General features: G+C 36.6%; 2 protein-coding genes across 2 annotated transcripts in view; one reads left to right on the forward strand and one right to left on the reverse strand.

The window, feature by feature from the left end:
• The window catches only part of FBN1 (fibrillin 1), a 711751-nt gene that overhangs the window by 268002 nt on the left and 426727 nt on the right, over positions 1–17022 (reverse strand). The window lies entirely within an intron of this gene.
• SLC12A1 (solute carrier family 12 member 1) overlaps positions 2569–17022 on the forward strand; it is a 100719-nt gene continuing 86265 nt past the window's right edge. Inside the window, exons 1-3 of the mRNA XM_049613594.1 lie at positions 2569–3010; positions 15460–15594; positions 15750–15825. Of these exons, the coding sequence (XP_049469551.1) occupies positions 2591–3010; positions 15460–15594; positions 15750–15825 (631 nt within the window). The 5' untranslated portion in view covers positions 2569–2590. The remainder of the gene's footprint in view (positions 3011–15459; positions 15595–15749; positions 15826–17022) is intronic.

Here is a 17022-nt window from a genome sequence, read left to right on the forward strand (position 1 = left end):
TTTCTACAATCCAGCATCTGTTCACCAACTTAACTTTCCTCCTACTTTAATAGGCATAGTACCTATCCCAATCTCTAACAATTCACTTTGGAATCTTGGATATGACTAAGTAAAAGTCAGCAGTCAATTGTAAATATTTCCAACATAGTAAAAGCAAGTGCTAAGTACAAACCAGTGCTGATCTAAATCCTATACACAAATTAACTCATTTGATCTTCACAGTAACTTTACAAAAAGGTAGATAACATTATTATCCACAATAGCATTTTACAGATAAGAAAGTTAAGGCTCGGAAAGACTGAGTAATTCGCCAAAGCTCACACAGCTAGGAAGTGGCACAGCTGGGATGCAAATTGAGTATACTGACTTCAGAGTCTTGCTCCTAACCACTGTTTTGCCACAACGGTGCTGCTCAGGCAGGTGGAAATCACTTGGGTAGTTTCTTATAAAACACAAGGTGGATTCATTCAATCAATCTGATTGAAAACCAGTGACAGGACCTGTGTGGAGGAATTGTTTGTGCTGTCTTAATAATCACCACCTCACAGATTTGAGCAAAACCTGTCTCTCAACAACACTAAAAAAACGGGTTTGATATAAATGTTTTGCCAGGTAGAGACAAAAAGGTCATTTAGCAATGCCACTGGGAACCTTACCCACGGTTTCATTCCTGCTTCAGTTTTTCCACTAGGTAGAAATATTTTCAATAAATCACCGATTCTACATTCAATCTGCTCACTTCCCATGCAGAGAAGAATTCAGCTAATATCTACTATAAAAAAGAAAATAATCTCAAATACCATTTTCTAGTTACAAAGTATAGAAATTATCTCTGGAGGCCTAGATTTTGCTGTACATGTTAAATAATAGGAGGCCACCAGGAATCGTGAAGACAATGGGATTGAATTTATTTAGCCCCAAACAGCTGAAGCACTGATTATATTTTGGTGGATTATTACTGTTGAGCAATCCAACTTCCCTTATGAATTAAAGAAACTTAATGTGACTTTCTGTCTAAATGGATTAATGATTTACTACTGGTTACTAGTTGATGAAGTACTTAAGGTTCCTCAGGGCTAATGACTGGGCAGGGCCCATGGTATTATTCCAGGCCAATCACTGCTCAGTCACCTCTTTCAAGGAAGGTTCTAACCAATAAGAAGCCCAAGGTGTTGGAGTGAAAGTTAGATGCCCCATATATGCCTGGGTGGTGTTGAAACAGATAAAGCTTCCTGAGAAGAAGGCTTCTTCTGATGGTAAGTTAAACATTTCTGGATGGGGTAAAAATCACACTTAATATTATGTCATAAAGTAGATTCTAAGGAATGGAGTAAAGGTGAGGATGTCAAGGACTATGAAGAGACATGGGATGGTCTATAAAAACTAAAGAGATAACAGCCTCACTTATAGTTTTGCCCCCAAAAATGTTCTTTGCAAGTTGAAGTTAAGATATTTTTTTTAATTCAAAGAAATAGCCTAGTGACTTCAGGAGACAGGCACGGTTTTGTTTGCATTTGTCTGCTTTTCTAAAAAGCCAAAATTTAGGTTATCAATAAAGAACTATTAATCTCACTAAAGAATGTTCTAAGATGGCTCATATCATGGATGGTAAAAGAAGTGATTATGTAGTCTGCCTCTCAGTCAAATTAAAAGCTTCTCAATGAATTTGAGACTATTTCATTAAAGAGAATTAATAGGGCATGATTATCTTACCTAAATATAGCGTACACCTTTATTAAGGACTGAGATTTATTTCGTTACACTGAATACCCATATATTTTTAAAGATTCCATGATAGTATTTGCAAAACATAAATGTATGAGCAGATGAGAGGCTAGTAAAAGATCCATGAATTTACAAAGCTATCATCTTCACCGGATTTATTTTTAAAAATTAACAAGCATGTATTTTTTAGAAGTTAAAAAATATTTTTAAATTTTATAATCATCATGGAATATAATCATCATTATTAGATAGTATGAATTCATGTCTATAAAAAATACTTTGCAGTTTCAACATTTAGTACTGTCAATGAACTGTGTTTCAGACTGAGAATATTCTCATCATCTCTTACTGTACTCACTGGTAGAGTTATATCTTTTCTAAAATCATATTAAATCCAACTGCACTCAGTCCAAACAAACGCTACAAACATAGATAATATTTTAATGACTCCACTGAAAATTCTGTTCGCTGAAGCAGGTCCCTAGTTATTTATTATGGGATTTAATTGCTCAGGTGACTAGAGTTCCCGGACAGGTAATTTTTTAATGGAATGAATTTAAGATATTATATCTTTTGTAACAGAAAACTCTGCCCTCATACCCCTATGCCTACTTAAATGTATTTATATTACTTGAAACAAGTTTAATTTTCTTTTTCAATGGCAGCTTTGAAGAACATTCAAAGGATGTATAGGAGAGAAACAATACATCAAGAAACTATTTATTGAGTCCTTCTAGAACAAAGGCCAGGAGCTCCCTAATGTAAACACATTAAAGTTTATTTTGAGGAGGAAATACATAGATTTTTTTTTTTTAACAACCATAAAGTAGACAGCTTAGTCAAAAAAAAAAATCCATTTTGGAAGATGTCACTGAACAACTCTTCCAATGTATTTCTGGATTCAGCGCCCAGTAATAGCAATCGCTTTCAAGTTAATGTCATAAATGAGAGCCACGAGAGCAGCGCGGCTGTGGATAATAACACCGATCCTCCACATTATGAGGAAACCTCTTTTGGAGATGAAACCCAGAACAGATTCAGAATCAGCTTTAGGCCTGGAAATCAGGAGTGCTATGACAATTTCCTCCAAAATGGAGAAACCGCTAAAACAGATGCCAGTTTTCATGCTTATGATTCTCACACAAACACATACTACCTACAAACCTTTGGCCACAACACCGTGGATGCTGTTCCCAAGATTGAGTACTATCGCAATACTGGTAGCATCAGTGGGCCCAAGGTCAACCGACCCAGCCTGCTTGAGATTCACGAGCAACTTGCAAAGGTAAGCTTCAGGGCACAGGCAAGTATCCTCCCTCCCTTTATTCCTTCAGGTGATCTCCTGCTCTTTAATCATGCTATGAATGTCAGAGTGTCTTGTGGAGAAGTCTATTCCAAACCACCCTCCTTCCTTACACAGCTGTCCCTCGTTCCCAATAACTAGACAATACACGGAGTGTTTCACAAATATTTACTGAGCACCGAGAACTAAAGAATTAGCTCTGAAAGTGAGGCAGTGCATTATATTTTCTTTAAACTTATAGTGTACTCAGTGCACACTTTGTTAAACATTCCAAACCAGATACTAAGCTAATTTCACCTTAGTATGAATGCCTCTGCAACAGTTGTAAGAGGGGGAAAAAAAACCAAAAAAACGAAAAATCATCACTGGAGCTTACTGTAGTTAATACTGTGGTGTCAGCCTTTAGAGCACATGGGTATTTTATATTCTTTAAAGAGAAACCCAAGATTTATAAGATTCAGCATTTTATCCCTTCCTCTTCAAAACTTTGCCTGAGGCTCCTGAATGCTCTTAAGCATATAAAAGTAACTGAATTAAATTTAAGTACAGAAATGGCTAAGCTTTTCATTATTTAATGAAAATCAATAATGGGTTCCCAAAAATGCTAGAAGCAGGAGGTAGCATTTTTTTCTAATCATGTAGCAAATCATTGATAAACTTCATAGATTTCTTCTTCTATAACTTGCTCTAAAATATATTGATGCACTTTATCTTCCTGCTCTTCTGGAACACATTTTGGAATGAATATCATTCTTTATGGATGTAATTACTTGCTAAAAAGAATAATTAGCTGTCACATATCCAAATGTAGTTTACTTTTGCCCAGGTTTTGAGGTAAAAAAAAATTGATTGGAACAATTCCTTTCATATCCATTCATTCAACATTAATTTTATCAAATGGTTACCCACGTTAGGGAGTCTAGGAATATTGCTCTCACGGAAGATGCTAATAAGGGTGAAGTTTTCCCTTTAGTTTCTGTTCATTCTTCTTTCCACAAGGAAACCCATCTCTAAAATATATTCTCCTTGGCTGCTCGGGGTCCCTGACTCTGCATCCTACCACCAGAGGCTGAGTGATTTCCTGAGCGGAGCCCATGCTCTGAACGCTGTACCCTTATCCTTTCTCCTCGCCAGGCTTTACTTGTCCCATGTACTATATTTGCAACAGTCTGCTGAATGGCTGGTTTCTTTACAGATAGAAGATTTAGCCTTTATCTAGGATATTCGGTGCTTTGATCAAAAGAAGTTAGCAATGTGACAATGTCAGAAAAAAATGGCGGCCCCCATTAAAATTTTGAGAAGGGGGTTGATTTGAAGCTCCAGAGATCAGACCCAGGTATCACTTTGCTTTGTGTGGGAAAGTGGAAAGAAGAGAGAAGGGGGAGAAGGAAAAGAGGGAAAAGTTGGTTGCGAGAAGAGGGCACAAGGAGTTTTCAAAAAGCACAGAAAAAGAAACTTAGGGCATTATAAAGGGATTTCAATTTATTCTGAAGAAGTAAAATGAGCCAAAGTTCTCTTTAAAAAGATCTGAAATTCTCTCCCACCATACTCCACCTCATTCCACATGATAAGTCTTAAAGCTCATCCTTTGTAAAATTAGCATCATCAAAATTTAAATATTCTCATATTCGTCCCCCAGTTTGCAAGAAAACAAAATAAAAGTCTATTTCCATTAATAAGGAAATGGAGTAAACTCACATTGTTCTTTGGACTAATGTTCTAGAGAGAGAAACATAGCTTATTTACAATTCCTAAAGCCACAGCTTATGTAAATCTTTACATAAGGGGAGAAAAACTCTCCGGGAATGGTTGGTTGTTCAAAAGCCAATCTGAACAACCGTAGTCGAAATGCAATAGCTGCATTTGAGTTTTCATAGCTGTTTGGGATATCATATTTTTTTGAAAATGACACAAAGACTTAACTTTGACGTAAAGCTCTTTTTTCTCAGACACAAAGAAATAGCAAATTAAATAGTTTAAAAATTAGGTTCAGGCTCAATGCCCTGAATAATCATTCTGAATGAGTATAGTAATAAGTTACTCTTTTTATGAATTTGACCCTCAGTTATCAAGATACTTCATCATTAAATCCCACAGAAGTATCCACATAGCCAAATTGGGAGCAGAATTCTAATACAACCATGAATCTATATACTAGTGTCTCTAAACTTGTAGGGCCCAGTCCACCTCTCCATATGATCTACCTCTGTGCTATCCTTTGATACCAGACATGAACAATCTGAGACTTCGTCAATTCATCCCTTTCTTCTTTGTTAGTGAATTTGATTCTTTTTCCTCCTGCTTACCCTCCCTCCCATGAAAGATGAAGACCTATAGTGTAATGAGCTATGCTGTTACCTCCTTGTGGCCCTTGACATTTTTATGGTAGTTCCCCAAATCACAACTAGAAATGATCAATAGAACAAATATTACATAATAATACTCAGACACATCACCAATTTTGTATGCAAAAAATTATAAATGATAATATTTACTCAAACAATTTAAAAGTGGAAAGCAATTGACATAGTACAAATTTGGTGATATATTTTTTTTTGTACCCGAGTATAATGCTTTAAAAAGCCATAAAAGAATTGTATATTTACATTAAGTGACAACATATTTAGACAGAAACCAGTTGGATTTTTTGCAGAATCCTGGCTATAACTTCCAAGTCAGAAAAAAAATTATATGTCAAGGTTGTTGTAATAGTTGAAATAAAAAAATAGGTTTGAAAGACGTTATTTTAAGTCTCTACCTTCACTGAAACTCTAGGAATGATACATATTGACAAAATTTGTAATCCCAATGATTTGAGACCATAGTCGAAAAAACCCTTTAATTTCTCTGTAGTAAAGAGCTAAATGCCTATACAGATGGCTATGAATTATAGATTTCCAAAAAACCCTAGTTAAAAGCAGGAAAAAATGGCTCCATCCTTTACCTTCTCTGCAATATTATATAAGCTACATAACTTCAACTGATACTGTAGGATGTTTGTGAATACTAGTTTACATGCATATAAAGTCTAGCATGTTGCCTTCTACAATGGGTAGAAACTGAACAAATCATTGTTGATAATGATGATGGCAATTTTTGTATTCACTGATTTTTACTCAAAAAGTAAAATACACACTAATAAAATATTTAAGAAGTACTGAAAAGTATATACTGAAATGTCTCTTATCTAATATAGATCTTCAGTTTTTCTCTCCAAGACAATCATTACTGTCAGTTTCTTATAAATCCTCCCAGAAATTTTCTATGCCTATACAAACATACATATATATCTGTAAGTATCTCTATCTCATCTAATATTCCATCTGTATTTTTTTCAAACACATATTGAAACATTTTACACATTGTCGTGCATTCTACTGTTTTCACTAAACAATGCACATTGGAGTTCTTTCCATATAAAAAATATAATGATTATTAGATATCTGGTAAAGATTAATCCAGTATTTTTAGTTTGTAAAAATAATTGTACTTTTACTGTCCAGCATAATCCTGTGGCCACCTTTTTTTTTTTTTTTTTGATTACTAAACTACTTTATTAAGTGATCATGGTTTTATCTTTCATTTCTACTTTTTTTTAAATTTAAATTCAAGTTAGTTAACATATAGTGTTGTTAGTTAACATATAGTATTGGCTTCAGGAGTAGAATTCGGTGATTCATCACTTACATGCAATACCCAGTGCTCATCCCCACAAGTGCCTTCCTTAATACCCATCATCCATTTAGCCAATCCCCCCACCCACCTCCACTCCAGCAACCCTCAATTTGTTCTCCATATTTAAAGTCTCTTATGGTTTGACTCCCTCTCTGTTTTTATCTTATTTTCTTTTTCTTTCCCTTCCCCATGTTCATTTATTTCTTAAATTCCACATGAGTGAAATTATATGACATTTGTCTTTCTCTGACTGACTTATTTCACTTAGCATAATACACTCTTGTTCCATCCACATTGTTGCAAATCTGTGGCCACCTTTATATGCACAATTCCTAACTACAGGGCTAACCAAAATGGAACTCCTTTTCAGTCTTACTAACCACCATTGTTGTTAGCATTTCAGAAAAATATAAGAATCAGGAAAATATATAGCCTTTCTATCAAAGCCAGTGTTCTGAGGGGCGCCTGGGTGGCTCAGTCGGTTAAGCATCCGACTTCAGCTCAGGTCACGATCTCGCAGTCCTTGAGTTCGAGCCCCGCGTCGGGCTCTGGGCTGATGGCTCAGAGCCTGGAGCCTGCTTCCGATTCTGTGTCTCCCTCTCTCTCTGCCCCTCCCCTGTTCATGCTCTGTCTCTCTCTGTCTCAAAAATAAATAAACGTTAAAAAAAAAAATTCAAAGTCAGTGTTCTGAAATAAACTGTCTATACAAAGAATAAAATACCACAAAAATTAAGATAGCAATATTATTTTTAAGGAAACCAACCATTTAGAGAATATTTCAAAACAAAAACAATGGAACGACTTCACACTTGGGTCATTAGGCTGTTAGCAACAAAAAGTAATCTGTGAATAAAAAGCATTAGGAAAAGTAATTTGTGAATAGAAAGGATTACATACACTCATGCAAAAGCAAACTTTTTATGGAGAATTTTTTTTTAATGTTTATTTATTTTTGAGAGAGAGAGAGAGAGAGACAGGGTGTGAGCAGGGGAGGGGCAGAGAGAGAGAGGGAGATACAGAGAATTCAAAGCAGCTCCAGGTTCCGAGCTGTCAGCACAGACGCGGGAGCTCAAACCCACAAACTGTGAGATCATGACCTGAGCCAAAGTTGGACACCCAACCGACTGAGCCACCCAGGGGCCCCGAGAATTTTTTGTTATCAGACAAGGTGCTCACACTTGGCAAATTCTCATTCAATTTTTATAACACACCTTCAAGGTAGGTACTATTATTATTGCTATTTTATAGATTCTAAAGTTTTTGTAAAATCCTATGGATCTTTTATAAGAGAAAACAAAAACCTAAGTCAAAAAACTTCCAAGGTCAAGAAACAAAAGTCATGTGTCTAATAAATTGAACCCATGTCTGCATGACTCCAGAGTCCATGCTCTTTTTATTTATTTATTTATTTATTTATTTATTTATTTATTTTTTGATGTTTGTTATTTTTGAGAGAGAGAGAGAGCACAGGCAGGAGAGGGGCAGAGAGGACAGAGGATCTGAAGCAGGCTCCACACTGACAGCAGAGACCTGACATGGGGCTCAAACTCACAAACCTCAAGATCATGACCTGAGCTGAGATTGGGTGCTTAACCCACTGAGTCACCGAGGTGCCCCCAGAGTCCATGCTCTTTATTGCTACTTTCCATCCTCAGCCTACTCTCCCATTTCACTTTGCCTCAGTTCATTTTGACAGCTACAGAAGGAAGTGGAACTCAGCCACAAAGAAGAAATTGCATCTCAGCCCTGATGGGCAGAACAGGAGATTCAATTCCTTTCTTGTTTTGGGGACTGTGCCAAAAGATCATGTTGCTTTCTCCTACAGAATTTTTTTTTTCTCTCTCTTTCTCCTACAGAATTAATTGTAGGTCTCAATCATTTTCGTTGTCATCATCAAAAGCATTTATTAGCCTTTTATATACAAGATGCTGTATAAAGTGAGTTAAAGAGATTTGATCTCTACTTTCCAGGATTTATTTTACATGTCAAATGACTTTGTTATGGGTAGAAATAAAGGACATGTAATCAGGTTAACAAACATTAAAGTACATAAACCAATGTATAAATGTTTATCTTCTTTAAAATAGACAAACAAAGGTTTACAAATGCATTCTCTGGGAAATAGTATTTTCTAAAATGTTTTAAAGTTCAAATTTGGAACTTTAGCATTCAACTTGGGGCTATCCCAAATTAGAAATATCACCAAGCCCAATTTTTTTTCCTTTTTTTCAAAAAAATTTTTTTTTAACGTTTATTTATTTTTGAGACAGGGAGAGACAGAGCATAAACAGGGGAGGGTCAGAGAGAGGGAGACACAGAATATGAAGCAGGCTCCAGGCTCCGAGCTGTCAGCACAGAGCCCGATGAGGGGCTAGAACTCACGGACCGCAAGATCATGACCTAAGCCAAAGTCGGCCGCCTAACCGACTGAGCCACCCAGGCGCCCCTCACCAAGCCCAATTAAGTAGACATAAAAATTGAGGCAATAAGTGCCTTGAAGGAGGATTAGTGGTCACCCCTAAAATATTTGCTGTAGTGAAAATCTGCAACTAAAGACTCATTTTAATACTTATCAGAAGTTTTAGTTTTTAGTTCAGTGATAGGTGGTGAATAGACTAACAGTTCCCGTGTATATGTGGAAAATATTAAGAATCTTTTGATTTTCTTGTTTTTTTTTTAAATTTTTTCTTGAGAGAGAGAACAAGAGTGTGATGGGGTAGAGGGGAAGAGGGAGAGAGAGAATCCTAAGCAGGCTCATGCTCAGCACGGAGCTCAACACCGGGCTTTATACCATGACCCTGGGATCATGACCTGAGCCCCAATCAAGAGTTGGGCACTCAACTGACTGAGCCACCCAGGCACCCCTTGATTTTACTTTCTTACACTGCTTATTACACACATAGCTACCTTTAGGCCTAAGTTATCAAAAATATAAGTTAATTTTTGTGTGAGCTATATGTTTTCAGGTACAGTAAAAATACTATAATAAATTTTGACCATTAGTAGTGATTTACAGGCATGGTTTATAGCAACTTTTAAAACAAGAAACCTCTCACTTTCATAATTTAAAATATTCCCATTTATCACAAAGGGCTTGTAATGTACAAACATAATAACATTGATTAGTAAAATATAGGAATGTGATTCGAATTGTGTTTTTCGGGGTGCTTAGGTGGCTCAGTCAGTTAAGCGTCTGACTTCGGCTCAGGTCACGATCTTGCTGTTTGTGAGTTTGAGCCCCAAGGTGGGCTCTGTGCTGACAGCTCAGAGCCTGGAGCCTGCTTCACATTCTGTGTCTCCCTCTCTCTCTCTGGCCTGCATTCACACACTGTCTCTCTCTCTCAAAAATATACATTAAAAAAAAATTGAAAAAAAAAATCGTGTTTTTCATGCTGAAATGAACCCTAAAAATTCTCTGATCCTTGCTGGGATTGGTTTTAAAATAATCCAGTGGCAGGGGTGTGAGAGGTTTAAGTGGAATAGTACTGGCCATATGTTCATAACTGTTGAAGTTCAGTGGTAGGCACATGAGATCTATTTATTCTCCCTACTATGGCATATATTTAAATATTTCAATAATAAAAGAAAGTTTAAAACAACTGGGAGGGGATCATATAGTCCTAAATATTTATGGAGTTGTTTCTCTAAGATGGGCTAAAATTTCTACCATCCTGAGACTGAAAACCTAAAAACATGTATAGTGGCAAATATTATCTAGTTATAATTTATTTAATAATTTTTAAAATGTTTACTTATTTTTGAGAGAGAGAGAGAGAAAGAGAGAGAGAGAGAGAGAAAGCATGCTCACAAGCCAGAAAGGGGCAGAGAGAGAGAGGGAGACAGAGGATCTAAGGACAGCTGTATGCTGACAGTAGTGAGCTGGATGAAGGGCTCGAACTCACAAACCATGAGATCATGACCTGAGACGAAGTTGGACGCTTAACTAACTGAGCCCCCCAGGTGCCCCTCTAGTTAGAATTTAAAGAATAAATACACTTATTTTTTTCTTCTTTGATGATAGCTAGAAATGCATTTGTAATTTTTCTGGGGTCTGAAAAAATCACGCATTTTATGTTAAATAAAATAATCTTTTATCATCTAGCAAAACCCATTAGGAATTTACCCCTTAAACTGCATGTGATTGAAGCTTTACTAGTTTATCAATACTGGAGAGGAGAAGTATCTTTCTTTCTTTCTTTCTTTCTTTCTTTCTTTCTTTCTTTCTTTCTTTCCTCTTCCTAATGAACTTTATTTTACCTTCTCTGAATACTTAATGCACAGGTAAAACTTTTGGTAAATTAATAATCATTCCCTAAAGCTATGCAGTTTAAAATGCATTTACGAAAGGTGGTGGGTCATCATTTATGGTGATGGAGTATGAACAAACAAATTAATTCGAAGTATGAGGGAAAAAACTGGTTTCAGGGAACAATCATAAAACTTCTATTCTTTGAGACTTTGGTCCCAAGAATATGCACCAGCCAGGAGTCTGTCAGCCACTGGTTATAGCTCACAGCCATTAAGTGCCCATAACCCTCAACTAAAAGTCTTTTCAGTACTTTGATGATAAGTTGACTTTGTAATTGCTGTATAGGCTCACAAAGGAGGCATTTATTAAGAGTGAAACCAAGTTTTGCTTTGCCATGTTAGAAGAGGAAGATGACAAACATAGAAAAATGATTTTGCCTTCGAGTAAATTACTTCAAAGTAAGATTTTCAGAAAATTCATTGGATTTATCCTCCTTGGCACTATCCAGAAAAGGTTAAGTGACTTGCTGGGGGACACACCCTGAATTAATTGCATAGCTGAAACTAGATTCCGAGCCTCCTAGTTTATATGGTGCAGTGAGTTTTAAGCTCCTGTAAGCGAGTAAGCAATGGAAATAGATTCTGTACTTATAAATGTATTATCAGGGCTTTATAGTCAGGGCAAGAAATATACATTTAAAGGTTTTTTTTCCTTTCTATGGCATAAATATATTGAAAATGTGGAAACTCTAGCAGATTGAACACATTCACCTAAGAAATAGTTGAACACCCTACATTGACTCTATTTTTGAATAGCTTTAGAAAATTATTTCCCTACTAACTTTCATATATGATGATTTCCCTGACAAGCCCTCATAGAATATTCCTTTTGCTTCATAGTGTATGTCCTAGTGATAAATTGAAGAACCATTAAACTGTGCCCAGAAGGGCATCCATCAGATAGAAATGTCCATATAAGGGGAAATTTTAAATATCTTATTCATCCTTTTGCCAATTTTTTAAGATGTTTTTTACAGTCATTGGTATTCTCATTAATCCAGATGTAAGGGTCACAGTTACCACTGGAGTTCAGCTGGGAGCAAAGCAATTTCCTGGACCAAACCCTCAAATACAGGATTTATCAGAAAACATAGGTTTTATTCCCAAGACTGCCTTTAAAAAGCAAGTGACTAAGGCTCTGTCTCATGGGATCCCCAATTAACTGAGGAAAAGGAAATTGCCTTTTCCCTGAATGAGTAGCTGCTGATGGTCTGGCTGTGAGATCTTCATTAACTAGAATATTGTCAATTTTAAAAGTTTTTCTCAAATCAAATCAAATAAATGAATTTCTTAACCAAATAATCTCTTCAACATTCCTGGGCATTTTATCACATTCCTCAATTCTCTGCTTTCATTGATTTTCTAGTTACGGAAAGTTAAAGTTACATTTGAACCACGCAGCTGCCTTATGAGTGTAGAATCCGTTCAGAGAAAAAATAGGATTTTTAACTGCCTGGAGAAAAACCTCAAATGTTCCATCCATCTGTAATTGACTGCAATGTATAGACATGTGTGCTCCAATATAATAGCCCCAGCCACACGTGGCTATTGAGCACTTGAAACATGCTAGTACAAATTGAGATGTGGTATCACTGTAAACTGCACACCAGACTTCAAAGACATAGTGTTAAAAAAAAAGAATTAAAATGTCTCATCACTGTTTTTATATTGATTATATGTTGAAATGATAATATTTGATATAGATCCATTACGTAAAACATATTAAAGCAGTCCATGATTCAGGTTCCTCCTGCAAGGTGGGTTGCCACCATAGCTAATGAACATTACATTGCAAAGATTAGAAATATGATATTGTACAAAAGTTAGGTATATTTTTAAAATTTAAGGGTTCAAATCTGAACCCAAGTTATTTCACTAATTTCCTTTTATTTTTAAAATGAGCTACTGGAAATTTTTGAATTACATCTGTGACTTGCATTTCTAGCTGGTATAGATAACCAGTTTCTGCCCTGATAGTTCAGCCTCAATTTCTGTAGACTTTGTTTATCCATATTTTACTTTAATATGAATATATGATGTCAGATTTCAATTATCTGTACAAGTAGGGACAGAGGATGCTTAAGATTAAGATATTCCTCGGGTAATTCAAAACTAAATTTTAACTATTAATTTCAGCTTCCTTTGTGATTCAGTTTTACCCCTCCCCTGCAATGCTGTTGGAAAATAGTAAGATGATCTGACTTGAGATTCATTCTCTTCTTCTCCCTTCTTTAATGTGGGTTACACAGAGAAAACAACGAAAAATGAAATCCTTAGTAGGGATGGAAGAGAAAGGAAATAGGAGGCAGGAATGGATAAGAAATGAGGTCATCTTCTCTTAAGTGGTAGAGATCAGGTGGCCTCCAAGCCTACTTTATGGATTCAGTAATGTTTATTGATGACCTGCTGTATGGTAGGGTCTTTGCTGGCATCTCGGAGAAGTAACCCACATCCTCTAGTTAATATACAATGACTTACCACATTGCATTGCATCGGTTACCCAAATGTCCACTAGTATCATGAAAAAAAATTTGTGGGAGAACAAACTCGGAAGAAATTCTTATTGACATAGAGAAGTAGAAGAACATGGAAGAACAAGAAGACAAGAAGTCAAAGTCTTTTGGAGTAAACAGCCCAAATTAGAGTCAGATTATAGTGGGTATGCTAAAGATACACCAAAGCCCAAAGAAGCAATAACTCTTAAACATGGCAAGGACAAAAACTTTGATTGCCCTCAAATAAAGTCCTTATAGTAAACACTGAGTATTTATTTCATGCCAGTCTCATTTTAGAGGGGAAAAAAATTGTCCTTGTCTGAGACATCTCAGTTAGTAATAGGGGGACACATCATCCCAGCCTTAAACTAATGTAGGCCACTTAAATAGAACAAAGTTGTTCTTTTTTTTTTTTTTTAATGTTTATTTATTTTTGAGACAGAGAGAGACACAGCATGAGCAGGGAAGGGGCAGAGAGAGAGGGAGACACAGAATGGGAAGCAGGCTCCAGGCTCTGAGCTGTCAGCACAGAGCCCGACGTGGGGCTTGAACTCACGAACTGTGAGATCATAACCTGAACCGAAGTCAGACGCTTAACCGACTGAGCCACGCAGGTGCCCCCAAAGTTGTTCTTTAATAATGGTAGTTAAATGCTGAATCTAAGAGACTCCCCCAATGGTTTCAACCCCTTACTGGAAAAGATTGCTTTTCGGGAACTCACTGGGGTATATAGTCTATCCATTAGAATCAAGTAGGTGCCAGATAGGCTAAATTAAGTGGGTGTATCTGAAATTATTCAAAGTCATATCTAAAAGAGAAGTTAGAGTGTTTTTCACTTGAGAGAAACAGGGCTATTTCTTTCCCCAGTAGAATTCAGAGACTATCCTTACTGACAAGGAAGCTATTTTTCAAAATTGGATCACACACAAAAAAACACTAAATAAGCTTTTGACATTTTTTATACTACTTACTTCTTATTTGTACTCAGCTTACCTTTCTAGTAGTCAGTCATAAGATTTCTTACCCTTTGTACAATGCTACCAGCACATCCAGCAATTCTCAGGCAAAGGCATATCGAATCTGAAAGAAACTTCCTCTACAGGAATAGCATCCTTGTAGCCAAACAGTGCCTTTAAATATTTTTAGAACTTTAACCCTTTTCTTCCTGTTTTTAAAGAAAATGCGTATAGGGGCGCCTGAGTGACGCAGTCAGATGAGTGTCCGACTCTTGATTTCAACTCAGGTCATGACCTCAGGGTTGTTGGGATGGATCCCTGTGTCCGGCTCCTGGCTGAGTGTGGAGCCTGCTTCAGATCTCAATCTCTCTCTCTCTCTCTCTCTCTCTCTCTCTCTCTCCTTCTCCCCTGTTCATTAACTCTCTCTTGCTCTCTCTCCATAAAGTAAGTTAAAACAAAAAAACCAAATACATAAATTTACAAAAGAAAATGCTTTTATGTGTTCTTTCATTCAATCTTCTTAAAGATACTGTGACATGTTTAGAGAAGTTTTGTTATCATTATTTTAGGTGAATAAGATGAAGCCCAGGGAGGTTAATAGAAAGAAGTCCAGTTAGCCTGCATCAATGACATTAACCTCCTACCATACCTCAAAGACCCTCTTTCACTTCTGATAGACTTTCAGGCTGCCTTTGTTTCTTTTTCTTTTGTTTGTTCTTTTTGTATTCTAAACTTACCTAAATCTAACCATTTTCCCCTAAGGTAATATTCTCACCCGTAGGACTGCCCAAGATCCTTTGCAGCTTTGCTGTGCCTGAAATCTCTCACAAAATGAATCCATCAGCTCCCAGGGCAAAAAAATACTTACCTTATGTGCATGCTAGAATTTGATGTGTCCAAAATTTCATGTCAATTATTTTGATTTGCCTTTGAAAGTTTTCTGGAGACTTCTGTTGACCAAATATTGTGTGTTTTTTTGCTACCTGTATAAATACAGAACGTAGCAGTGGCACCAGGTTCAGCTGACAGGGTTGCTAACGGAGATGGAGTGCCTGGAGATGAAGAAGTTGAAAACAAGGAAGAGGAGGATAAAGCTGGCGTTGTGAAGTTTGGATGGGTGAAAGGTGTGCTGGTGAGAAAGCTCCTATGTTTCCAAATGAAATCTGTTTGTTCCGTGTCCTAGTGGACTAAATGTTAGCACATCCTGGACAACAGAGTTATGGACATGGCTGGGTTTTGCCCCACTATCACTTCTCATATCCCTTTCAATGCTCCTTTGGCCCACAGGTAAGATGCATGCTGAATATCTGGGGTGTCATGCTCTTCATTCGCCTGTCTTGGATTGTTGGAGAAGCTGGAATCGGTAAGCATGTTTCCCCATGCCCCGTATGCCATTTTCAGTGTCAGTTATAAGCTCAATAAGCAACTTGTTTTCACCATTAATGCTGAATGTGAGATGGAGGTCACAGAAATAATCTGCACTGGAGCTCTTTTACTTTGCCTCTTTGACCATGTTTGTCAGAGAGGAAAGTGTAGCGTTAACTTCTGGGAGACTGGAATTTTCCAGTTTACCAACCAGATAAATGCTCAATTTAATATTTCTATTTGTTCTTAAAGTTTTAGGTGTACAGATCTGTAGGGACACATATATTTTAAACAGTACTATTCATAGTTTGGGACATACTGACATTTGTGCATCCCCCTTATGCTTATTGGCAAAATTTCACTCAACAAGAACAGCTTGTGGGAAAAGTGGGAACAATGTGACCTGACTAATAGAAATGCTGAATTGTTGAACATTTGCCAAAGAAAATAATTGAGTGACTTTCAGGTACCAGTGGTAAGAAAACAAAGATTAATAAAATATGCCAGACAGAGGCTTAAACGTGATAGATGAAATGATTGAGATAACATGTGTAACTACTACTAATTTTTATTATTTTTTAATTTTTAAAGTGTTTTTATATATTTTTGAGAGAGAGAAAGAGAGAGAGGGAGATAGAGGCAGAGAGAGAGAGGGAGACACAGAATCTGAAGCAGGCTCCAGGCTCTGGGCTGTCAGCACAGAGCCCAACGTGGGCCTCAAACTCATGAACTCAAGATCATGACCTGAGCTGAAGTCGGGCGCTTAACCGACTGAGCCACCCAGGTGACCCTACTACTAATTTTTCTAATGGAAAATGCATGATGTTGAGATTATTTTGAGTGATTCTTTGACATTTTTGAAGATTATATTTTACTTAAAACATGATTTCCTGTGGCAAATCTTTTTTTTTTTTAATCAAGAGTATATAGATATAATATATATGAAAAATTTCCTTGAATTTTATCAAAGTTCCTGATTTAATGTGATAAAAATTAGTGACGTTCTACTTTATGTATGGAAAACGTATTACAAATCCACTTTTGGAGAAGACCTATAAATCATTAGTGTCAAGAACATAGAGATTCAGATGTGCTTTTAGATACTACTCCAGAACGTATCCCAATTCACATTCAAAGGTACTAAGTCATTATTTATAGCCTTCGGTCCTCAAGGCAGACTGGAAGACTAACTCGC

This window comes from Panthera uncia (assembly GCF_023721935.1).
Source record: "Panthera uncia isolate 11264 chromosome B3 unlocalized genomic scaffold, Puncia_PCG_1.0 HiC_scaffold_1, whole genome shotgun sequence".
NCBI classification, from domain to species: domain Eukaryota; kingdom Metazoa; phylum Chordata; class Mammalia; order Carnivora; family Felidae; genus Panthera; species Panthera uncia.